Source organism: Neolamprologus multifasciatus, chromosome 23 (assembly GCF_963576455.1).
Source record: "Neolamprologus multifasciatus chromosome 23, fNeoMul1.2, whole genome shotgun sequence".
In the NCBI taxonomy this organism is placed as follows: domain Eukaryota; kingdom Metazoa; phylum Chordata; class Actinopteri; order Cichliformes; family Cichlidae; genus Neolamprologus; species Neolamprologus multifasciatus.
In genome coordinates this window covers 14,319,350-14,342,530 of record NC_140460.1, presented here as the reverse complement: position 1 = coordinate 14,342,530, position 23,181 = coordinate 14,319,350, and the positions used below count along the sequence as shown (strand labels likewise).

At 41.3% G+C, this 23,181-nt stretch overlaps 1 protein-coding gene across 3 annotated transcripts in view; it reads left to right on the top strand.

Annotated features, from left to right (window-relative positions):
* The first annotated feature begins 3,474 nt into the window (after positions 1-3,474).
* farp2 (FERM, RhoGEF and pleckstrin domain protein 2) overlaps positions 3,475-23,181 on the top strand; it is a 33,465-nt gene continuing 13,758 nt past the window's right edge. For 2 of the 3 annotated variants that reach the window (XM_085150137.1, XM_085150136.1), the window contains exons 1-13: positions 3,476-3,611; positions 4,191-4,411; positions 11,173-11,277; positions 13,872-13,914; positions 13,996-14,074; positions 14,616-14,713; positions 15,226-15,340; positions 19,010-19,157; positions 19,260-19,355; positions 19,449-19,612; positions 19,702-19,770; positions 19,918-19,975; positions 20,142-20,400. In XM_085150137.1, the coding sequence (XP_085006263.1) occupies positions 4,211-4,411; positions 11,173-11,277; positions 13,872-13,914; positions 13,996-14,074; positions 14,616-14,713; positions 15,226-15,340; positions 19,010-19,157; positions 19,260-19,355; positions 19,449-19,612; positions 19,702-19,770; positions 19,918-19,975; positions 20,142-20,400 (1,435 nt within the window). In that variant the 5' untranslated portion in view covers positions 3,476-3,611; positions 4,191-4,210. Of the gene's footprint in view, positions 3,612-4,190; positions 4,412-11,172; positions 11,278-13,871; positions 13,915-13,995; positions 14,075-14,615; positions 14,714-15,225; positions 15,341-19,009; positions 19,158-19,259; positions 19,356-19,448; positions 19,613-19,701; positions 19,771-19,917; positions 19,976-20,141; positions 20,401-23,181 lie in introns of all 3 variants that reach the window. The other variant, XM_085150138.1, reaches the window with a different exon arrangement.

Sequence of the window (23,181 nt, the reverse complement as noted above, 5' to 3'; positions counted from 1 at the left end):
TATTGTTTTCAATTTATGCTCAATTTTTTTTTATAATATCACGTATAAAGAAACAGCACAAACTGTATCTTCAGACAAATCCGAGGCTTCAGATCTACCAGACTAATTTCATCACACATGATGGGCACTGTGATGAGGCCCAGGGCTTCTTGCAGATAATGAACACAGATCAAATGACAGTGTGGAACATGGGAAAGTCATCCAGTTCAGATTGCATTCTTTGTCTTTCTATTAGCAGATCATTTTTATCTTTCCATTTAATGTTTTGCATCAAATAAAATGTTGTTTTAAATAAACAAAAATCAGAAAAACATCATCAAAACTTCTCTCCAAAAAGAAGCAAGGATGAATGACGGCCTCTTGTTGAGACATTAAGCAGATACAGTTATGTCTACGACTATTTATACAGTGACACAGTTTTTGTCAATCTGGTTTTATACATAGTCTCCCATTTTCAGAGATTCAGAAGTATTTGGACAAATAGCATAATTTTAAATAATGATGTGACCCCAGCAAGGACTCAAGACACTCAGCATGCTTGTGACCGTGTGTTTATTTACAAAATGTGCATCTCTGCGTCCCTCAGTCCCTTTATCCTTTCCCTCAAAGAGATGCTGCTGTAGCAAATCCCTCTATCCCTTCAGTACTATTCAGACTTCCAGCTGTCTTCACCTGTCCTTCCTTCCTCCAGGTCCTGACGTCACTGAAATAGGGACAGTGTAATTACTGAATTGCTTCCAGCTGCCCTGCCAGTCTCCCTGGCACTGCCCCTTGAGCCCACTGGACCACCCGACCTCTGCAGCGGAGCTGCAAACCACACCTCCGCCACAAATACTTTCTAATAATTGTGGTCAACTACTCCCTGAAGTCTACAACATTTCCAGATGCTATGGTGATCATCTTGACCTGGCTTGTATAAACAAAATAGCTTCATTTGCATTCAGGTTTTCAATTAGGAATTTGAAATTCAGGGAAACTGATAATTATGGCCAGGACTGTAGCTGGTTATATGCAAAGTTCATAGTGGTTCAGCTGTCAGTTGTCATCGTTCCAATGAAAAGCACCAGTTCTCTTTGGGCACCGTCTGCTTTAAAATACTAAAAATACTAAAGTCCTGCAATAAAACACAACATATAATAGCAGAAAATATATCTTAGATAAAAATAAATTATTTTAAACATGAAAAGTGTCTTATGTTATTTGAATGTCTGTGTTTGTTAAGACTTGAAATACCAGATGATAGATACACATTTTCATATTACGAAAATAATTTGCACATTACATTCAAATACAGTCATGTGGAAAAGTTTTCACAGGGCTGTCTGCAGTAAAGTCGTGAATCATTAACTCACAAAACCACCTTCAGCAGCAAGTAATCATTTTCTGTATGTCTTTATCAGTCATATCACTCTTCCTCTTTGAAATGATGCTTCAGGTTGTTCAGGTTAGGTTCCTGGCCATTCGTTTATGGACAGCTCTCTTAAGCTTCTGCCACAGCATTTGACACCCTATTTTTTTTCTTTTTCTGGTCTTCAGAAAAAGATGTAGCCAAGCTTTATGTTGCAGACAGATCTGTTCTAGAATATTTTAGTGTTGTCATGAACTAGTCTGAATCTAAATGCAAAGATCAGAGTCAAAGATCAGCGACGATTGGCAGCTTTACAGAGTTCATTGAATGGTAGTGAGTTATTAATGGGCAATAGGTAAGTGACGGGGAAGAGCGGCTTCACTACAGGGATGCAGAGGAGCTCTGCTGCAGGGCGGAGAGGGTGTTAACTGCAGCCCAGGCGGGAGGAATTGATTATTGCGAAGCTTATGAATGTTTCAGACAGTCTTATTTGTTAGGATGGTAAATTGAAGCTTTGGAGGAACACTTTGTCAGCAGGAGAAAATCAAGGAGTGTCAGAGAGGTGGGGGGTGGGGGATCAGGTAGGTTGTGAATGGCTAATACCTTTCCTTTGCAAGTAGCAGAGAAAACAAGCAAGAGCAGGCAAAATTTGCTGGAGGTGTCCACAGTCCACAAGTGAGTTGTGTACCAAACAAACAGGGTTCCGGGAATGAGTCTGGACTGAAAAGGGGGATAGAGAAACAGGTTTAACAGGCAAAGAGCACTAAAACAAACTAGTAACAGAAGAGGGCTTCCTATCACTATGTTGGCAAGAGGACTGGGGAACCCTTTAGCTTTAATATAGCCAACAATTGATTTCTATATTCAGAATAGCTATGGGACGGATGGCTCAAACAGGAACTTTCCTCCCAGTTGGGGAGGGGAATCAGCAGGTACACAGAAGAGTTCATGGATGACTCAATGACTCCGAAGTGCCCGGGTCCTGTGGCTGCAGAACAAGCCCAGATGTCAGCACCACCATGCTAAGAGTTGGTCTGAGGTGTTGATAGGTTGTATTTTGTTTTGGCTTAAATTACATGTCGTGCATTATAGCCAAGTGTCTCCAATGTGATTCTACCTGTCCAAATGACATCGTTTCAGAAGTCTAACTGACGCCTGTAGCGTCTGACATGTAGCTCTTTGGTCTTCTGCAGTTTCTCTGAGCTGCAGGTGAATTTGCTGAGTCGTCCATTCCTGGGGGGGGACTAACAAGTGCCATGAGTGTTTTCCACTTGTAAATGGTCTGACCTGACTGCCAAAACCTCTGCTTTCATAGAGGTGCTCCCGCTTACTGATGATCAGTTAATTGATTGCATTCGATTAGTAACCCATGGCCTCGCCTTATCCTCATTCCAAACAGGATTTCTATTATCAATACTTGTACTTCAGCATAAACATTATTTCTGCGGTGTGTTGGTACACATTTTGGTTTATGAGAAACACACATTCAGTGGAAATGCGTGCATATACATCAGATTTAATTATAGAACCTATCAAAGCATTTTTAAAGCATGATGCAACGTTGTTTGGGATTTTTTGAGAGAGAACAGTAGGGGGAGCGCCTCCACAATAAAAAAAAAAGTCCTCCTCCTTACCTCACATAGTTTTTGTCTTTAAAATGGGCTTACCAGACATCGGACCGCAGTGCAAAGTGCCCATTGTCCTGATGTAATTCAGATCTGAGGCATTTAAAGACTTATAGATCAGACGGGATGGTTAAATAGGATAACACACACTCTCTCACACAATGTGTTCGGAGAACTGTGTTACTAAATTTGTACCACTTAGAAGTTTACAGTGTAGTCTATTTACATCACCTACGGGTCAGACTTTAGCCCAAACTTAAATAATGGCAGTTTCGCTTTGTGGGTCAAATCAGACCAAACTAATGATATAAAACACTTCTTATTATCGACTTTGACTCTTGGCGCAAATCCCCATTTACTTTTTGCAACATTACTCTCGTAAAAGAAATATTCCGACTGGTGAGTTTCTTCTTCTCCATCCGTGAAAGCCATTTAAAGTAGAAGAAAGTATATCTTGGCTCTCCTGCCTACGATCCTTAGCCACATTTGCACCAATGGCAGGACAGACGGCTCTGCTGTAGCCAATGATAAACCGCTGTTGAGTGCGCACTCGTTTGGCTGACGACGACCATGGAGCGGAGTCGTGTCCTCTTCGGTGTTTCAAACTTTTAGCGTTTAGTTTCATTTCGGGCAGAACGGTAAGTTTAAAACCGCTTTTGAGCAAATTTCCTTTTTGTTTTCTCGTGTGGCGACATTTTCGGATCTAATTCTCGGTTAAGATAATTAACTTAGCTTCGGTTCTCGACCGTACACTGGAATCCACTGAGTTCAGTTTCTCATCAAGAAAACAAACCTCACCTTACACATTCCTCATGCTTTCCCCGAAAGCTTTTCTGGCTTTAAGTGTTGCTGTAAACGTGGTTTACGTCTTGGTGGGACTTTTGGGCCCCACATGAAGCGCAAAATCGGTGCGCCGTCGGTTCTTTTCGTATGTTAGGCCGTCTTTTGTGCCAACCTGCACTTCTGCTTGAGGGTAAATATAAATGGTTTGGGTCAGTATTACTTTATGGTCTTCTGTATGTCAGCGTAATGCGGTACATTTCCTATGAATGAGCCTCAGGTGTGCGTAAACAGCTTCGCAACTTCGCAGGAAGCTGTTTGGACTGTTTTTGTTTGTTTGTTTGTTTTTTATGCCCAAATAGTTTGTCCTTAGAACAAAGAAAATATTTGATCAGTGGAAGTTTTGTGTTAATGTTTGTTGCTTTCTGAATTTGCAGGAGCGTTTCCCTGAGCTGGAATGGGGGAGATAGAAGGTTCATACAGGGTCCTGCAGACCCCTGGCACAAGACTGGGAGCCCAGTTCAATGCTGGGATCAGCACTCTGGAGCCGGGCCAGAGTCTCAGTGGCAACATGGTCAACAGGAGAATAAGCCAAGGCAGAGGAATACAGATCCGTGTGCAGGGGCTGGACGACTCTCAGGAGTTCTTTGATATAGAAGTAGGTTCTACTGTGTGTGGTTCGTGCATCCTCGTTTGTTTACTTAAAATATGTCCCCGGATTGCTCCACAGAAGGCTCCATCATACCTTGGAGGCCTTGGTCGCCCTGGTTTGTGTGTGTCTTGGTGACAGCTGCCACATGGCTTTGGTGCTGAAATCCCTTCCTCTTTAAGACTTCTTATTGGGGCAACTTAGTGTAACTCAGCAGGGCGCCTCTTGGTTTCTTGGCTGTGATTTCTGCTCCAGGTCCAAGTGGTAGCAGTTCTCTTTACTGTCCCTAAAGCTTGACTTCCAAAGGAGTAGGTATTAAAAGTTAGGAGTCTGGTCTTTCTGGGTTGTTTTTAAAAATCTTTTTTTTTTTTTTTTTTTTTTGGGGGGGGGGGGGGGGGGGGTTTACGAAGTCTAAATTTTACAGAAGCATTTGGTTACTCACACAGTCATCACATACAGTGTATAAATCCTAGCCAACTATTCTTGCTTTTGTTTTCTTCTTTTCATTGGAATTACTTTAGAGAAGTTGATCCCATTTAAATACTCGCTGTTGAACAAACTTTGAGATCCATGCTGTGACTCTGCTTTGCCATGTCTACTTGCCAAGTTGCAGCAGGAGTCACTGAGGAGGCCAATAGGAAGCAATAAGGAAGCCACTCTATCAGAGCATGCTTCCTGACTTTTTTATGTGAAGGGGAAAACAAATCTAAATAGAGTCTGTACAATGATTAAATGCTCAATTCAGTGGCTGGTTGATGAAGTGTAATAAGAAGACCTGGCAGCTGCTAATTGTGTTCGAATAGGTTTGTATATTTATACTTTCCTGTGTGTATCCTAAATCCTTGTGTAGCCACAAGAGTAGCAGTTCAGGAGTACTGCTGAGACAGACGTTTCATAATCTTATGCACCATATGTTGTCTCAAAGTCTTAAGCTAATAGAGCGTAACGGGCATATGTTAGACTTGCATGGAAGCAGACCTGTGTGCTGTTCAGTCTAAAGAAAATTTAATTGGTCTCAAAAAATGTTGTTCTGAGTTCTGACAGGCTGACTGAGGTCTGAGTTCAGCGCGGCTCCGCACGTGGTGTTGATAGGAGGTGGCAGACCGAAATACATGGCTGCAAAAAGAGAATGACGGCAGTGCTGTTGTCAAGCAGACTGGAGTTTACCAGGAACAAGATGGCCTCTGAGAGGCTCTGTTGTTCACTGCTTAATATTTCTGTTCATTCATTGTGAGGAGTCGTGGGCTGGTGGGTGAATATTTTTTATCCTTGTGTATTGAATGGCTGCTCAGCTAAACACATCAGAAATGTGCGCTCTGTTTGTGCTCTATCTGTCCACAGTCACTTCAAAGAGAACTGATTGAGCCAGCACAACTTTTCCTATGCTTTTAATTATATTTTTTTTCTCCCTTGTGGAGTCTGTGTGCAAAAATAGGTACAAAATTGCAGTGTGGAATGTTTGCCATGGTTGTGGCCTTCAAGTAACTGCCTCCCCTCATTGTGGCGTTTTGGTTGCTCAGCTGCCCAAATATCTTGTGTACAGTCTCCATCACCTGCCATTTACTGCCCCTCTTACTGTACAGTGAAGCAAAAATACACTTCACTCAAAATGACACACAGGAAAGCCACAAGGGATTCATCCATTGTGCAAATTTGCTTGATATAGATGTTCTTGTTTTCTGCTTTGTTTTGTGTGGTTTCTCTCTGTGAGTCGGGGGATAAATGTATGGGAACATATTTGGAGTATTTCTGCTTTGCGTTGTGCTTTTAAAATGTAGATGCCGCATAATTTATAGATTTTGACGTCTTATGATTACAGTATTCTGTTGATATATTGGTGCATTCCTAGAATAACAGTTGTCATTCTCCATATTTATTTCTTTACCGTTACATCACATCTTTCATTACTTGTGATAACTCTGAACTGTAAAATCATATTGCGTGCGAAGGTGTGTGTATTTCTGGCCATATAATGTCTTTAGCCTGGACCTAAGACAGTCCAATCAGATCAGAGTCTTTGATCTGCTGGCCTTCCTCTGCTGCAGTTACCTGACATGGGTCATCATCAGCAGACATTTGCTTGCACAACTTTTGTCCACAGACCCCTCCCACAGCCACCAAGCACAGGAGAAAGCTCAGCCTTGTGGTTTCTGGACAGGGAGGCTGGGCCAGCGGGGCAGGGGAAACACAGGCCTCTTTTATCCAGCACAGCCAGCCCCTTTGCTGGCCTTAACTTCCAGCTTAAAACTTGCAAAAAAAAAAAAAAAAGGGCAGAGAGTGGGTTGTGGAACCTAGCTGTGTGAAAATGCGTTTATAGTCAGGGTGCTGGTGGGAGGGAATCCAGGCAGGCTTTGCTTTAGTGTTAGCAAACAAGCACATAAATAGCAAGGTTGACAACCAAGAGGGGCAGTTCACAGGGAGCAGTCATGGCCAGTACAAAGTTTGAGCCGAGGTGGTGGGGGAAGGGGACACAGTCAGGAGTGAAGCCCCGTCGAAAGTTGGGCCGAGGAATTCCAAACCCCCCTGGTCTGTCCCTGAAATCACATTTGGACTAACTAGATAACTCAAACAGTGTAATTCAACCGTGATGTGTGCTTTAAAGTCCTGTTTCATCAGTGAGCCGTTCTTGCAACGATGCAGTCAGTGTGAAATGCAACAAAGTGTTTAATTATCCTTTAAAATGGATGGTTTACACTAAAGTTAACAATACACAATTTTCCTCTGGCCCAGAGTGTTATTTATTCAGCTTGTCATTTCTTTAGAGACATTTTTACATGGATTTTTAATGAATAATTGTTTTGTGTGTTGAACAATTTAGATGAATAAATGGCACTACAATCCGGGGGGGGGGGGACACACAGATTTTTATTTATTTAAATTGTGTGGAAGTTTCTGGCATTAGCAAGAGATTGCAAGATCGAGGAAAAACACTTTAAAACCTTATTTTGGGAGCAGAAAAAGCAAAGATTTTTAAGAGTTTTTTCCCATCTGATCTCACTAGTGATTCTATGCATGCAGTTTTTATGTTGCGTGATGTTTGAAATTAAAGTCAATTTAGATAATTGTTTGAAATGGATAGCTAAATAAGTTCCTGGAAGTGTTGTAAGATGGCTGTCCAGTGGAAAGACTTTCTTCCAGAGGGAATTTTGATAAAGTAATGTCAGAGTGGTGTATCTCAGTTTGTTATCTGTGGTCAGTTTTATAATCTGTGGCGTCGGTTACGCAGACATGCTCACAAAAGCAGTAATCTTGTTCTTCATACCAAACACAGGCTGAGAAGCATTCGGCTCTCATCCCCACAAAGCACTCACGCTTCCCCACTGTGTACTGAAGTGGCTAAACTATCTAATGGCTGTGCCTTGAAGGACTTCTTGTTAAATACCTCAAACAACTCATCTCTGCTCTTACTGTTATGGTAATCTTTCCTGCTGCAGGGAGTAATTTACCACCACCTAAGGAGGATCCACCTACTGAGATTTTTTTTTCCTCCTTTTTCTCCCCTCATGTTTTAAATGCCAAGCCGAGGCTGTAAATTATCTGGGTTACACAGGTGACTTGAGCAGAAGGCACTCTGTAAAACATCTGATCCCGATTACCACCTTCCAGAGTTGATTTGCCAACAAACAACATGACTGCCAGCTGTCCATGGGCGTGTCCTAAAGCCAGGCAGCGAGAAGAAGGGAAATTGCCATTCAGTTATAAAATCCATCGAAGAACCTGTTTAACGTCAAAATGTATACCGCTGTGAAAAATGACAGCGTACCTCCCACTGTGGCAAATGCAAGCCCCAACACACCCCTGCTGTCAGTGGGAGGTTCTGCTAGAGCCCTCTGCCTTTCACCGTGATCTTTAAACAGTGTTTAACCTGTTATGCAAGGTACAACAAATCCCTGCATTTTTGAGTTGCACCTGTATTTTTTTTCATTTTCCCCCCTTGAAATTCTCTGTGCATGAGAAAGGCAGTCCTCTGCTATAGTAGGCTGTTTTTTAAGCTTTTACTTATACTCACCCCTGCTCCCAGCGCACACACACAAACAAGGGGAGATTTGTCTTCCAGAGAAACATCTGTTTGCCATAATCCCCCGCTGCTTTTGGAGCTTGATTGGGTGACCCATTGACCTGCCTTAATGTTGGTGTGGAGATGAGACTGTGGTCCACACCACAAGTAGGGTGTGAACAAACTCTGCATGATCTCGCTGTCACATCACAGATGTGACTTTACTTAAGTTGCCAGGAGGGCTTCTGCGGTGCTGCCCATTGGTTTATGATACATTAGCGGCAAAGAAGAACTGATAAATTATGTTTAAAGGTGGAGTTAAACAGCAAAGTAAATTTGGATTACTTTTAATCAGTTCGGCCAGTTTTGGTAGTAGATTTTCATGCTTTCAAAAGATATTTATATCTAGAAATGGGGCTGGATATGCCCATGCCATTTAGTTTCGACTTAGTTTTCTGTGTCAGAGGCCTTCACAGGTCGGTACAATTGTTTTCTTATCTATGACTCTGAGAACTCAAATAGTGTGTTTCTTTTAAAGGCTTTCATGTGACTCAGGTGTGCAAAAGCTCCATCACCATGATACTGATGTCACAGTGTTGCAATTTTCAACTGTCAGGAAAAAAAAAGCCAGCACTGATAAAGGAGCTGATAAGCTCGGGGGCAAACAATTCAGGTGGATTGGACAGTTTGGAACCAGTTTAGATTCCAGGCCCTTCCAAAAGAATGACTCATGTGATTCAACAACTAAAATATGGATTTATTGGTAACTGCGACTAAAAGTCCATTTCATTTTTAAGACGTTTAACTCTGATGTCTGCGTAGTGTAAAACTTCATTCGTACCGTGGTTGCTTCTTGGAGTTGTCTGAACTTGAAGACTGCTTTTGTACCAAAATTTTTGCTTTTGGTACATTATTGGCCAATTTATATTTGTAGTTTATAAACTTTTAAATTCAGGCATTTTTCATAACATCTACTACTTCTTTTTTTGTTGTTCCACTGTAAAATACTTCAGCTGTACTTAAGCTGCTGCAGGGTTGCCAACATTTAAGTGTGTGCCCACAAAGTAAACAGTTAGTGACTTCACAGAGAGATAAGCCAAATTGGACAGCATAAGAGGAAGTTGGTTGAGGGGGAAATATTATCTGTGGGCTACATGGAATTTCACTGCAGTGATGCTGGAAAGAACTTTCCTAGGGGGGAAATGGGGGAATGATGTGCAGTAGTTGTACCCTTTCCTCTTTGCTAGCTGCCTGGCTTCACCTGGCAGCTAGCAAAGAGGCTAGCTGGGTCAATGAGAAAATGCTATCCCTCCCTGTCTGACTGTAAAAGATAATGCTACATGTCAAAGTTTGATCTTACTGTGCTCTTAAACACACGTTCACAATTCCAGCAGAGGGTTAATGAGTAACACAATGACAAAGTGCCAAGAAAAAGAAGATAGCATTAAGTAGTTTGCTCATGGCTACTGCATTGAGAACATAATCCTCAGCAGGTCAAACCTGTCAAATGCTTCTGGGTTTCTTGTCGAACTAGCAGGCTCAGTTCTGTTTGATTAAACCTAAACATTAATCGTGTGGTGATTAGGCTGATTGTAGCTGTTTGACACTGTGGTTTTAAACTTTGTTTGCTGGTTAGACTGAATTTTCCCCCGACTTATAACAGGATGAGGTATACATGGTAAACCTCAAGAACACTGAGAAGAAATGAGGATTAGTGTATGGAAACATTGTCTAACCACAGGGAAGATTTGGTTTTGCTCTAATAACTTTGTTAATGAAGCACTCACTGAATGAGTCAAATTGACAAAATACCTCAAAGCGTTTCTTACATTTGGCTCCCGAGTCGTTGCGTAAAAAATCTCGCTGACGTTGTCTGGATCATATGTTTGGCCTGTACTCAAAGGCAGCCCAGACAAAGTATTTTAACACACCGGTTTTTGTTCTCCGTTTGAGGTCAGCTGGAATCAGATACCTTGAATGTGTGGAAAAAGGGGGAATTTTACAAGAGATTCCTAAATTTATGGATGTTGTGTCAGTAGGTTTCACCTGCAATTTATAGATTTTCTGAATGCAGAACATGTGATTGTATCAAAGTAATGAAAAGACTGACTACAGTAAATCTCCTGGCGTGCTTTGAGTTGTAATCCTTTACTTTAGCCAATGCAAAGCAGTACTTTTTATAAGGCTTTTAAAAATACTATTTTACATTACAACCAGATGTTTCAAGCTATAATTTTCTCAAAAAGTCGCAAGCTAGGATTCCAAACCTCAAGTGCAGTGTGTTCTTCATACATGGTAATTAGTTCTTCATTTAGTGAAAGCAAACCCCAGAGCATTGAGATGGTAAACTTGTGCAGAATTCCCGCATGCACATTTCTCAGGCCCAGATAAACGGCGAAATACAGTAAGCTCAGACACTCATCCAAGTCGAGAAAAGTATTTAAATCGACAGATGGAACATATGCAACCATAAAACACACAATGGAGTGGATCATTTACAGCTGCGAATATTTTCTGCACCACACAGGCAGACGGCATTTATTCAGCGCTTGCTTTGAACACAAGCGTGTCCTCGGTCTCTTCGGGCTTAGTTGAAATTAGTTTTTGATGATGCTCTCCATCTGTGGAATCTTTGTGAATATTTTGTCTTTTAAAGCAATGCACTTTCGCTTCTCATAAAGCTCATAAGATCTATTGTCACAGAACTTCTGAAATCTTTGTGTTGACATAGTGATGAAATTCTTCTGCTTTTTCTTTTTTTTTTTTCTTTCAGCAAAAGGCTCTTGGACAGATCCTTCTCGCTGAGGTTTTCCACAGAGGCAACCTCATAGAGAGTGATTACTTTGGCCTCGAGTTTCAGAACATGCAGATGAACTGGGTACGTACATCTCTATTTCCTGTTTGAAGCGGATGCATTGGACATGGAGGAGCTGACTTGCGCACTGATTGGTTGAGGCAAACTTTTTTAAAATGCTTGATGACAACAGGATGGGCATTCGGGGAACAACATGGAGTTATAAGTCATTAGTTGCTCTACTTCAGCAATGCAAACAGTGAGGTAGTGTTTTCTCTGGACTTGAGTAGTATATAACTTTGGAATATTTTTAACTTGTCTGGCAGCAGTGCTCATATACACATGTCAGACTTTCCATTGTTTTACTCTTCCAGAAACATAAGTGGAATTCAAGACCACCTAGAAGTTTTTGTAAAGCAGCAGAGAGGAGTTATGGAGCCCACTATATATCATCTTCAAAGAGAATGAGGCCAGTGTTGTTTAATAAGACGCACCGGCCTCTTTGCTCATGTACGCTCAGCTGCCCGAGGACTGAAAACTATACCGTGTTTAAATATACACTACATTTGCTGCTCTGCAGTCTGGTTTTTAAAGGAGCTTCTTCCATTAACAAACTAAATCTTTTACACACAGTGAATTTTTACTGAGCGTATGAAGGAAGCTTAGCTGCAGCTGATGTCATGAACTGTCGGTGACCCAGCAGGGCACACACTGAGATTCTTATGGGAGTAGCTGCTGTGTCCTCATCAGTTATTTCATCGTTCAGGAAGCTCTTACTCAGAAGAATAATAATATATTGAGAGTTTAACAAATAATTGGAAAATGTTTTCATGATTAATCATCCAAGTCATGAATCATTCACTCTGTTAAAGCTTCCCAGCTGTGAGGACTGAATTCGGTACTCATAAAACCAAAAACTAATTTAAATTGGGCTAATCTGTCCCACGGGGTCACCCCCTGTGTGCACCTCTGCTGTTTCTATATCACTCCAGAGGTCCTGTTCAGTCTGGTTGATCTTGAGGCTCTGTGTTGCTCACCTGATCTCCTCTACATCCATTAAATGTCAAGTCAATGAGAGGCACTTCATGTGAATAGCATTGGTTTGATTGTTTTACTTCTGCTTATATAGAATCTTCTCCACCAGATGCCAAAAGGTGTTAAAGCAGAACTAAACAAGTCCTGTGACTTATGGGGAGAGGGTTAATAGCGTCAATCTTGCTCATGCACTGCAGACTCTTCCACGAACATCTTGTGGACTGCAGTTTGATCACCAGTGATGATCAATGGCATGAAAGTCGAGTTGTTGTTTGCTGTCTGCAAAACATTTGAGAACTTGGATGAAATCCAAAATGTACAACTTCAGAGATGTAGCAGAACCTGATAAGGTCTCCAGGTGAACAAGGTGACTTTGAAGGGAAAATGGTCAAAGTGGCGTTCAGGCATTGTTTAAGGAGTAGTCGCCCCCAAATTTCATGATGGCACTGCGTATCTGAAGTTTCTAAATCTTGCTTGATTTGGCAGATTTTTACACTGGATGGCCTTCCTCATGCAACAATAAGGGGTTTATGTCTCCTCCCAAAATCAATCTGGGCATATTTTGCTTGTTAGACAAATGTGTAAACCACTGCACCATGGGATTTTAAATGACGTACCAAAAAAAGCTGTGAAAATGGTCCAAAATCCTCAGATATTCAGTGCTGCAGAGTAAGACAAGAATAAGCCTCAAATTGGCACATTTGAAAAGCTAGTGTGTTTGGAGGGTTTGCTTATTACATGTTTGGTAAATCAATACTTGGAATACTTGCATTCTACTCATTTCGTTGGGTTTCCCATAGATATGGTATCAGTACTTTGCCTCTGATTATTTCTACACATTCATTTGTACACTTCCAGAACCAATCAGCCAGTCTGCTGACGTAATCCTGCCCACGTATCGAGCGACACACCCATCACTGATTGCGTAGTGGTTGTGTAGTTGGCTTGACACTAACTTTAATGTTGTCCTTATAGTTGATGTCCCCAGTGTTTTCTAAATTTCAGTGACATTCCTCGACCAGCACATTGCTACTAGTCCGTCTTTGTGGGTAGTTTTTTTTTTTTTTTTTAAAGTTCAAGTGTAGCTATGGGATATCCAGGTCAAATGCAGATGGTTTTTATTTATGTATTTATTTGTTTTTAAACTTAAAACAACATCAGACGATAGCTGATGGTTTCAGGAATGTTTTGGCAAATGTAATCCCTCTTTTACTCTCTACACTGACCACTTACCAAAGCCTGCTCAAGTGTGGTTAGCCAGTAGAATTGGAGTAGAAGCAGAAACCAGAAAGCTTTTTTTTCATTTTTAATAGAAATTTTTATACAAACTGGCATATGTGTGACTACGAATTGAGTAGAATTCAGGCAGCAATCAGCTGATACCAATTTCTCAGTATATCTGTCTGGATCGAGCGCATTCCTCCCTCAATCAGCCCCAGATGTACGGCTTGAGCAGCCTCCTACACTGAATCCAGTGTTTTAGCAACAGCATTGTGACATCTCTCTCCTGTTTCAAATGGGGCTGATGCAGCAAACAGTCGCTGTGTTACAAGGGAGTCACTGAAGTTATCCTGCCACCACCTGTCAAAGTTATAATTCACATTATGTTCTGTTATTTTTATGTTTTTTTTTTCTCTCTTTAGGTTTGGCTGGAACCCACAAAACCCATTTCAAAACAAGTCAGAAGTAAGTGAGGCTGATTCTTAGCTCTGAATACACCTAATAAAAAGTGTTTTGGGCATTGATAATCTGCTTGTGCGTTTACAGGACCAGCAAATACACTTTTTAGACTGTCAGTGAAATTCTTTCCCCCTGATCCGGGTCAGCTGCAGGAGGAGTACACCAGGTCAGTGTAATTTCCTTTTGAATATCACTTTTATCTCTACCTGTATGAGGAGCTTGAGGAACATGGTTTCTGTTTTTTCTTCCTTTTTTTTTTTTTTTTTTTTTTTTAGAAGCTGTTATTCTGTCTTCTTTAAAAATACTTTTTCTGCAGTTAAAAACTTTGTGATCGTTGTTTTTCCAAGAGTTATTTGTTTAAATGGCACTTAAGGTTCCTAAAGATGCTTAATCCATAATGAGCTTAGTTTGTGCTTATTTACTTCTCATGAACATAAATAGATGGACACTAAGCGTGTGTGTGTGTGTACGTGTGTACGTGTGTGTACGTGTGTACGTGTGTGTGTGTGCGTGTACGTGCGTGTACGTGTGTGTGTGTGTACGTGCGTGCGTGTGTACGTGCGTGCGTGTGTACGTGCGTGCGTGTGTGTACGTGCGTGCGTGTGTGTGTACGTGCGTGCGTGTGTGTGTACGTGCGTGCGTGTGTGTGTACGTGCGTGTGTGTGTGTGTGTGTGTACGTGCTTTTTTTTTTCCCCCTCTCCTTTAGGTATTTATTCTCCCTGCAAATGAAAAGGGATCTGATGGAGGGCAGGTTGATCTGCACAGAAAATACTGGTGCCCTGCTGGCCTCTCACCTTGTCCAATGTAGGTTCTTTCTGTTTTGTTTTTGTTTTTTTTGTTTTTTTGTTTTTTTTGTTAAAGCCGATCGTGTTATCAGACTAAATTAAATTATGCAGTAGTAAGAGCACTTGTAAAATCTCTAGTAACTGGTTTGCTCGATTTGTTTCAGAACATAATCCTGTTCACAGAAACCGCAGATCTTAAAAGGTTCTTTTCAGTATTTTCTTGTACTCTGTAAAAATAAATATATAAATAAAATAAAAAAAATAAAAATCCCAGGGTTCAGTGTGTTATACCTCCTCTTAAAGGTCTTTAAAAACCTCATGGTAAAACGGTGTTAAGAGACCAGATGAGAAAGCGCACGTCTAGATTCAAAAAGCAATTCTTATGGTAATTTGCAGCAAATTGTGTAGGAAATAATTTGTGAGCTATAATCTAAAGTAACAGCAAATCTACAGGTCACAAAAGAATAGAAACAATCTGTTAAAACCTGAAATGAGCGTAGTCTCGCTTCGTTTTCTCTCCATAAATCACAGCGGAGATCGGCGACTACGATGACACAGCAGACAGGGAATACCTGAGGATAAACAAGCTGTTACCTTACCAAGAGAAAGTACAAGAACGGATCATGGAACTCCATCGCAGGCACCTGTAAGTTTTGCCTTTTTGTCTTAAGTGAAATCTTTCTCCCTCTTTTCCAAATTGCTCTAATCGTCTGACTCCTGTAGTTCGGTTTATGGCTGCTTTCCTTTCTCGCATTCCTCGCGCACTCAGAATACTTGAATCTGACCTGTAAACGTAAACAGGGATGCGAGCCTTGTTCCTGATGTCATTACCAAAATTAAAGTCAGCCAGACTTTCAGCTTCTTCAGACGGTCATGTAGCGACTTTCACGGTAGACCAGCTGCCTGCAGATTGTTCTGTTGCAGCTGCTGACTGTGCACTTCTGAGAATAAATGCAATTCATTATTTTCTCCAGATGACCACATGTTGAGGCGATTTGAAACAAGTTAACTGTGACATCGAAGTCACTTCCAGGCATTGCCATCATATTGAGGGTTTGTTAGATTGGCCTGCAGTGAGAATGCAAGGGAAATGCAAACGATCACTGTGATACCATGATTGGTATGGATGATAAAAAGCTGAATTTTCATACTGGTAGATGAAAAATAGCTTGGGTTTATTTCACTGGCAGATGAGATGCAAGCTTCAGATTAAACAAATGATTTTAGCTTTTCCTCTTAAAACTGCACATGCACAGCACGTACTGTAGTACTGGCTCCTTTATTTAGACCTTTTCTTCTTGTGGAGCTTTTTGCTTGTGGAGTCACAGCAAAAAGGTTTTGTTTCTTTTATCTTGTACTGGGTTACCCTACAGTCGATCATTTATCTGAAACAAGCCATTTTAGCTCCTTTCCCCTTGCTTCAACCCAGCAGTCGGTGATCACAGCTCACCGCTAGCGACACATGTTGTCATTATCAGCGTATACGTGTTCTAATATTGAAACATGCTGAGAAGTATGCTTTGTGTAAGACTGTTATCGCACAATTTTTCCAGCAGATGGACTCTGGCTGTGTTTTTATAATGCACTCTGTGCTTTCTGCAGCACATGTTGCAGAATCCGCATCAAGGCTGTGTGACTGTTTGTGAAACGCATTTGTGCAAAGTAAACAAAACCAAAGCAGTGAGCCCCAAAAATCCAGATGCATCTTGTATGGAACGTACCATTGGCCTATATAAGACATGGGATGCATAGCCTTGTTGGTTTGACAGGCAGGGGTTATACTCAGCTGCAAACAGACAGCTGCAGTCACCACAGGCAAGCAGTCATTATGTTGTATTGTCTCTTTCCAAGTCTGCCTAAAGACGGAGCGTGCAGACGGAGCCGTGCGCTCTCTGCTTGATGACTAAATTTACGTCACTCAGACAGAAGTGGTCCCTCCCTGATGTGGAAACTGTAACACCCGCATAAGCCTGTTAAGTGTTGCTTCTTTCAGACATCTGAGTTTCTGCATTACTGTGCCTCCTTGGTTTTATTCAGACATGCCTAAACCATTCTGAAAAGAGTCACTGAGTGTTCAGCATTTGACTAAACACTCCAGCATGTTGAGTATAAAGTTTCTTGGTTATTTCGTCCCGTTCTTTAAATGGGTTCCAGCTATTTGGGCATAAAAATGTGTTTAAGTGTCACTTCCTAAGCTTTACATAAAACCATCCCATGTGATTACTCATGTTTGGCTGTCTGTGGCCATTCTTCCACTGCACTGTAGCCCTGAACTTTTCTACAAAACATCTGATAGAGGAGCATGTTTGAGGCTTCACTGCTACGTTTGGGAATCATGTTATCCCTGCTGCATGCATTACCCAGACAGCCCCACAGAGTGTTTCCAGCAGTGCAAACTCCTCACAAGCATGCCAGTTCCTGCTGTGTGCCACTAGTAAATGTGGGGAGGAAAAAAAAACAAACACATATTTGCCCGAAATAGCTTAAAATTCATGTGTGAAAACAATTTGTTAGTGTGACCGCCCTCAACCAGCCTTGTACGACTATAAAGAAATAAGTCCCTAATGTAGGAAGATGCTGGAGAGTTATTCAACACGTTTATTTGTTCAGGTGTTTGTTTCTGGATGAGCTCGAATAAATAATCATTTCCTGAAAACTGATCTTGAAACTTTAGCACCCAGGCGCAGTGCACTTTTTTTGTTTTTTCTTTTAATGATGTTGAACACAGTTTACTGTAATGAGGTCAATGAAGTGTGACTATTGAGTGTTCTTGCTAAACAAACCACAGTGAGAGGTTTTTCCCAGTTTTCAGCGTGTTACAAAACCCCTCACTCCACTTTTCCCACCATTGGCTCCCATGCAAAAGCAGTGCTATCCTGTGGCCAATGGGGACTCTTTTCAACCCAGTGTGTTAGGCAGCTCTAAAGACTTTTGCTAATCTTCCCTTGGTTGCCAGCGTGGAAGCACAAGCAACGAGCTCCCTGGCCTAATCCTTTGCTCTGGCCGGTCTATTAGCCATAAGGCCAGTAGGGCAGGGGAGGATCCTAAGGAGATTTAACTGCTTAACAGATGAACAAAATTAGAAGACTGTGATGATTGGATGGATATGTCTTCCTAACATGCTGTTTGGTTGTAATCACACCATTTTTAGATGACTAAAATCCTCGAAATTATAAGGGATTTAAGGTCGCGCTGCTCGCTCTAAAGTTCATGCTGTTGTGCTCTGTTTCAATTTTATGTGGTAACTTTTTTATTTTTTATTTAACTGTACGTAAATATAGTGTAGTGTTAAACCAAACACTTTGAATGCTGTAGATGATTATTGCCCAACTTGATGAGAAATAATTTAATAAATTAATGGGGTAGACAGTGAATTTGATTAAGGGAAGATGTGAATCACAAGACCGTAAAGTGACATGTTGGTGTGTTTTATACAAGTGATCTAGAGCAACTCAAAGTTGCTAAATTACAAACACTACATGAGATACTACAAAATTATTATTTTTAATCATTTCACTACACGGATGGGAAGATTTTTAAAAAGCAGCGTTTTAAGCCCTCTGGCACTAGGCTTTTTATTTTAAACACCCAAGTTTAATCGGTAACAGCCAGAAAGCTAAAAATGGTGTTCCCAAGGACTGACACTACGTGGGAACACTGTTAACACAAAACGACTTGACATTCATATCAGTAAATTTGACATTTACAGTTTTACTTCCGCCTGATCAAAATTGTACATTTGGATTGAATGACAGCGTCACGGCTGAGTCGGTGACTGTGATTCTTTTGACCCTGCGCTGAAATTTTTTATTTTTTATTTTTTTAGCTCATCTCCCAATTTTGTTGCAACAAATGCGATTGAGCTGCTTGGCTGTAATCTGTAGTGTAAGCACTGACTGTGATTAACAGAGGCATTGTCTTTGTGCTAAACAAGCCATAATGGGCTGTAATTGGCATCTAGCTTGTTCACAGTGCTAATGCAATTATTTGGGAGGTCTCAGTTCCTTCACTGAAACGCATCAGTAATTTTTATTTACTGAACTTGGCAGAAAACAAATCTGTGACGGGCCCTACTCTACATTAGGCCCATCATAGTATTTCTTTTTCCTCCTTTTTGTTAAATCTACTGTGTATAAAGCCAGCACGTTACACAGAACGTAGAGCCAAAAAAAGGGTTTATTTATGTGCACATAAATCTGAACCTGTCAGTGGACCACTGAGAGGAACCCTTCCACCTGTGCACTGTAAGAACAGCACGTAGAGGACCTGCTGTTACAGTGAGTATCAATAACTTCTGTTATGTTGTTGATACCAGGGGGCAGACTCCTGCTGAATCAGACTTCCAGATCCTAGAGATCGCCCGTAAACTGGAAATGTACGGCGTCCGCTTCCACCCAGCAGCTGATCGCGAAGGCACCAAGATCAACCTCTCTGTCGCTCACATGGGCCTGCAGGTTTTTCAGGTGACTGCTGCTCTAAATCCAAATGTCTTCCTTTTGCATATATCCTAACAGTGTTACTGATGATTGTGTCTGTCTTTTATTCCACCTGTATTTCTCTCTCAGGGCCACACAAAAATAAATACCTTCAACTGGTCCAAGATTCGCAAACTGAGCTTCAAAAGAAAACGTTTCCTGATCAAGCTTCACCCAGAAGTTCATGTAAGTGTTATCAGTGTCCTTCAATCTTAGATTTCATATACACTGAGACCAGATGGCTGTATGCATTCTGCTTCTTATTAATCTTTGTTTTAGGGCCCCCATCAGGACACTCTTGAATTTTTGATGGGCAGTCGAGACCAGTGCAAAGTCTTCTGGAAGATCTGCGTGGAGTACCACTCATTCTTCCGACTGTTTGACCACCCACAGCCCAAATCCAAAGCTGTCCTTTTCACTAGAGGTTCCTCTTTCAGATACAGGTATTGACTAAAAACATAAAAATAATGCCATGTGTCACTGTTACTGGTTTAGTACATTGAAGTGGTTTAATTAAAACTCTTTCTGCCAGTGGAAGGACCCAGAAGCAGCTTGTGGAATATGTCAGGGAAAATGGAGCAAAGCGGACCCCTTACCAGAGGTATGCGTGTTTGAGTTTAGACACACAATTTAACACAAAGAGAAGCAGTTCTTCTAATTCTTCTTAAGCATCCACTGGAAGAAAAATCTGCATAAAATCATAACGGTAATTGTTACAAGATGACATGGAGATCTTATTTTCTTTCAGAAGGAACAGTAAAGTAAGAATGTCGGCTCGATCCCTCGCAACCGATGTGCCAAAACAGGTAAATACTGCAACATGTGGTGCTAATACAGCCATAGATTTGTATTTAATGGATAAGCTAACGCAGATCTTTTTCTCCCTTTCTTTCTGCTGTCCTCTCTGGTTTTGTTTTTTTTTTTTTGTGTCTCTTCTGTGTTGCTTTGTTTTTTTTTTTGTTTTTTTTTCAGAGCTTTTCATTCAATGACAGTCTCAGGTCCCCGGGCTTGTCTTCCTCCGCAGCCGTGACTTTCCAGTCAATGCACATCCCTAGCGTTTTCCCGCTAACAGAACGCCAACCTCAGCCCCAGCCTTTGACCGCACTGAGTCAGTCTCCAGCACCTTCTCAGCAGCAGCAGCTTCAGTCCCCTCTGCAAGCCACCAGACCCCCCAGCCCTCCGAAGGAAGAGCCCATCAAGCCTACTTCCCCGTCACCCTACGCTTTTCAAGGTGCCCCCAGCAATCAGGCAGCAGGACACTGCAGCCCCTTGTTTGTGTGTTCAGAGAGTGACACCGCTCAGTCACAGCCCTCCAAAAATGGCAATGAGGATAATGAGCGTGGGGCCAAGTGGGGTGGAGGGAAGAGGACGGGGTTTTTTACACCTGAGGCTTTTGAGGCGGAGCTTTTGCGTACTAAACAGAACCCCATGTTCTCATTGTCCAGCTCACCACTACAGGTTACTGAGGAGTTCATTGATGATGATCCCACTGAAATTTCCTTCTATGGCGGGGGTGTTGAGGCCTACTCTTATGGGCTGGAGGATAAAGTAGATAACTTTGATTTAATGGAGGAACCTGAGCTTAGCAAAAACCGGCTCTTTAGTGTGGGAATAGAAGATCTGAATGGGAACCCCAATCCCTTCCCTGACAGTATTGTAGGTCACTCTGAGACTAGTTCTTTGGTTAACAACCGCTCAGAGTGCAGCTCCTTGGATAACCTGGGGCTCAGCTCTGCAGGGGAGTCCATGTCAGTGGGCTACGGAGGAGCTGACACCTCCTCGCTTCGCCTGCCTGGGTCTGACATCCAGTCGGAGGCCAGCTCCATGGTCAACTTCCCAGCGTACTCTGTGCGCTCGGAGAGCAGCTCCGCGGTGCAGTTCAGTGACCTGGTGGAGCAGCTGGAGCAGCTCAGCTACCCGCCCACTGCCACAGAGGGTTCAGGGAATGGTAGCTCAGATTCAGACTCCGACTGGGGCTCTGACAGCATCCTTCCCCCTGAGCAGAACCTATTTTATAGCAATCCTTTGACGGGGAACAGTGGAATCGAGGGGTTCCTCCTGCAGTGTCACAATCTGCAGGCTCTGACACTACCAGACCCCTCTGGATCCCCACATGTTAAAATGTAAAGCACTTGAAGACAGTCTAGGGCTGTCCAAATTTAGAGATAACATTATATTACCTGAATTATGCTTCAGCGGGAAATCTGTGTGGTAACCGGAAACCCCTCTTAACCCTACACCATAACCTTCCACATCAGCCTCTGCGGGCTGCATTTCTCAAGAGGTGCACGTCTGGTTATGTGAAAGGCTAAGAGGAGTTTTTGGCTACATGGCAGATTTCCTACTGAAGCATAATTCAGCACATTTCACCATTTAACCAGCACTTAAAAGATGTTTGTAGTTGTTGAAAAAGATGGGTTCTTCTTCATCATCATCGCCATCACCTGAACTTTGAGGCTTCTCAGTGAAGACACCACATCATTTCACTTTAACCTTCCCCATATACAACTTTAGTTGCAGGCAGTGCTATAATCTTAGTTTTTATTTCCTGCCTTGTCTGGTTGAGGAGGTTCTTTTATTTTTAACATCATTCCTATCTTCTCTTGGAATTTGGCTCTTATTTTTACGAGAGCCTCGAATGCCATATCTCTTTTACAGTTGTCTTCTCTGTAACATTTAGCCTTTTAAGAGAAAATATTGAAATGCTTTTTGGAAAAAAAGCATTTATTTTGGAAGCTTTATCTTTTTAAGACACAACATGACTCCTGTTAAAACGCTAATGTACACATTAGCATAGGACAAGTTATCCAAGTTACCTTCCACTTGAATAGTGAGTGTTTAATGGAAAAGTTATTCTTCTGTGTGTAAAGTTGATCACTTGAGATGATGGTTTCAGATAATTTAAGCTTGTAAGTAATGCAGAATCTTTAATTTTCTACTTTAAAAAAAAAAAAAAAAATTCTGTCCTGACCTACAGGTTGCAATAAAAATGAGCTAAATGTACTTAAAGTACTTAACAAGCATTTAACTTCTTAACTACTTTTTTGTTTTTAAAAATAATATCTGGCACTTACTGGGCAGTGTAGAGTTTTCTGGTAGATGGTAATCTGTGTCTAATCTCAGGGTTGAAAAATGAAACCAATATTAGTCCCTGTTCAAATGAATATTAAAACCTCCCCTCCCCCCCTTTTTAAAAATAAAAATAAAAGAAAACACAGGGCATGCCATTAAATCGTTTTTTTTCTTCCTTTTTTTTGCCTGCCCCCTCTTGTACCTCGCTGCCACCTGCTGGCGAAAGTCAGCATTGTTCACATCCCAAAATCCCCAGCTGTGGTAGTTTTCTTTTGTTTTGATAGGTTTAGAATGCCTATATAATTATATTTTTACAAAGCCAACACCAGCTAACATTTTAACTCAGCTCAACATGAAAAAAAAGAATGTAAACAGTGTACTAATGAGCCATTAAGTGCACCGTTAGCACCACTCTCTACAGAATGAATGTATCACCTGTTTATATGTAAGGCTTTAGTGTTTTAAACTTCTTGATTAACAAATGAAAGCAGAGCAATGAAGCACCTTTTCAAACATTTGATCAGACCTAAAAACTTACAGGAAATCCTTTATGATAACTTTTTTTAGGAAACAGGGTTTTTTTTGCACATTTCTAAGTAATTTTATAGGAAAAATCCAGGCATGTCGGGTTATTAACACATCAGTGTGGACAGAATATTTCTCTGTAATGTTTGCTCGACTGAGATATATCTGGTGTAAGGATTTGTAAGGGCTGATTCTACATTTAACCCAACTAAGATGACGATGATATAAGCTTTGATTTTCATCTCTTTAATGTGCCCGAACTCAATTCTACCTGATTTTTCTGTACATTTTACAGAATCTCCTTTTTGTGTGCAGCACTTGCACCTCAATGCAGTTTTTTCTCTTTATTTTTTTGTAATCAGTAGACACCACATGGATAAATCTCATCTGTCCTCATTGTCATTTTGAAGGATGG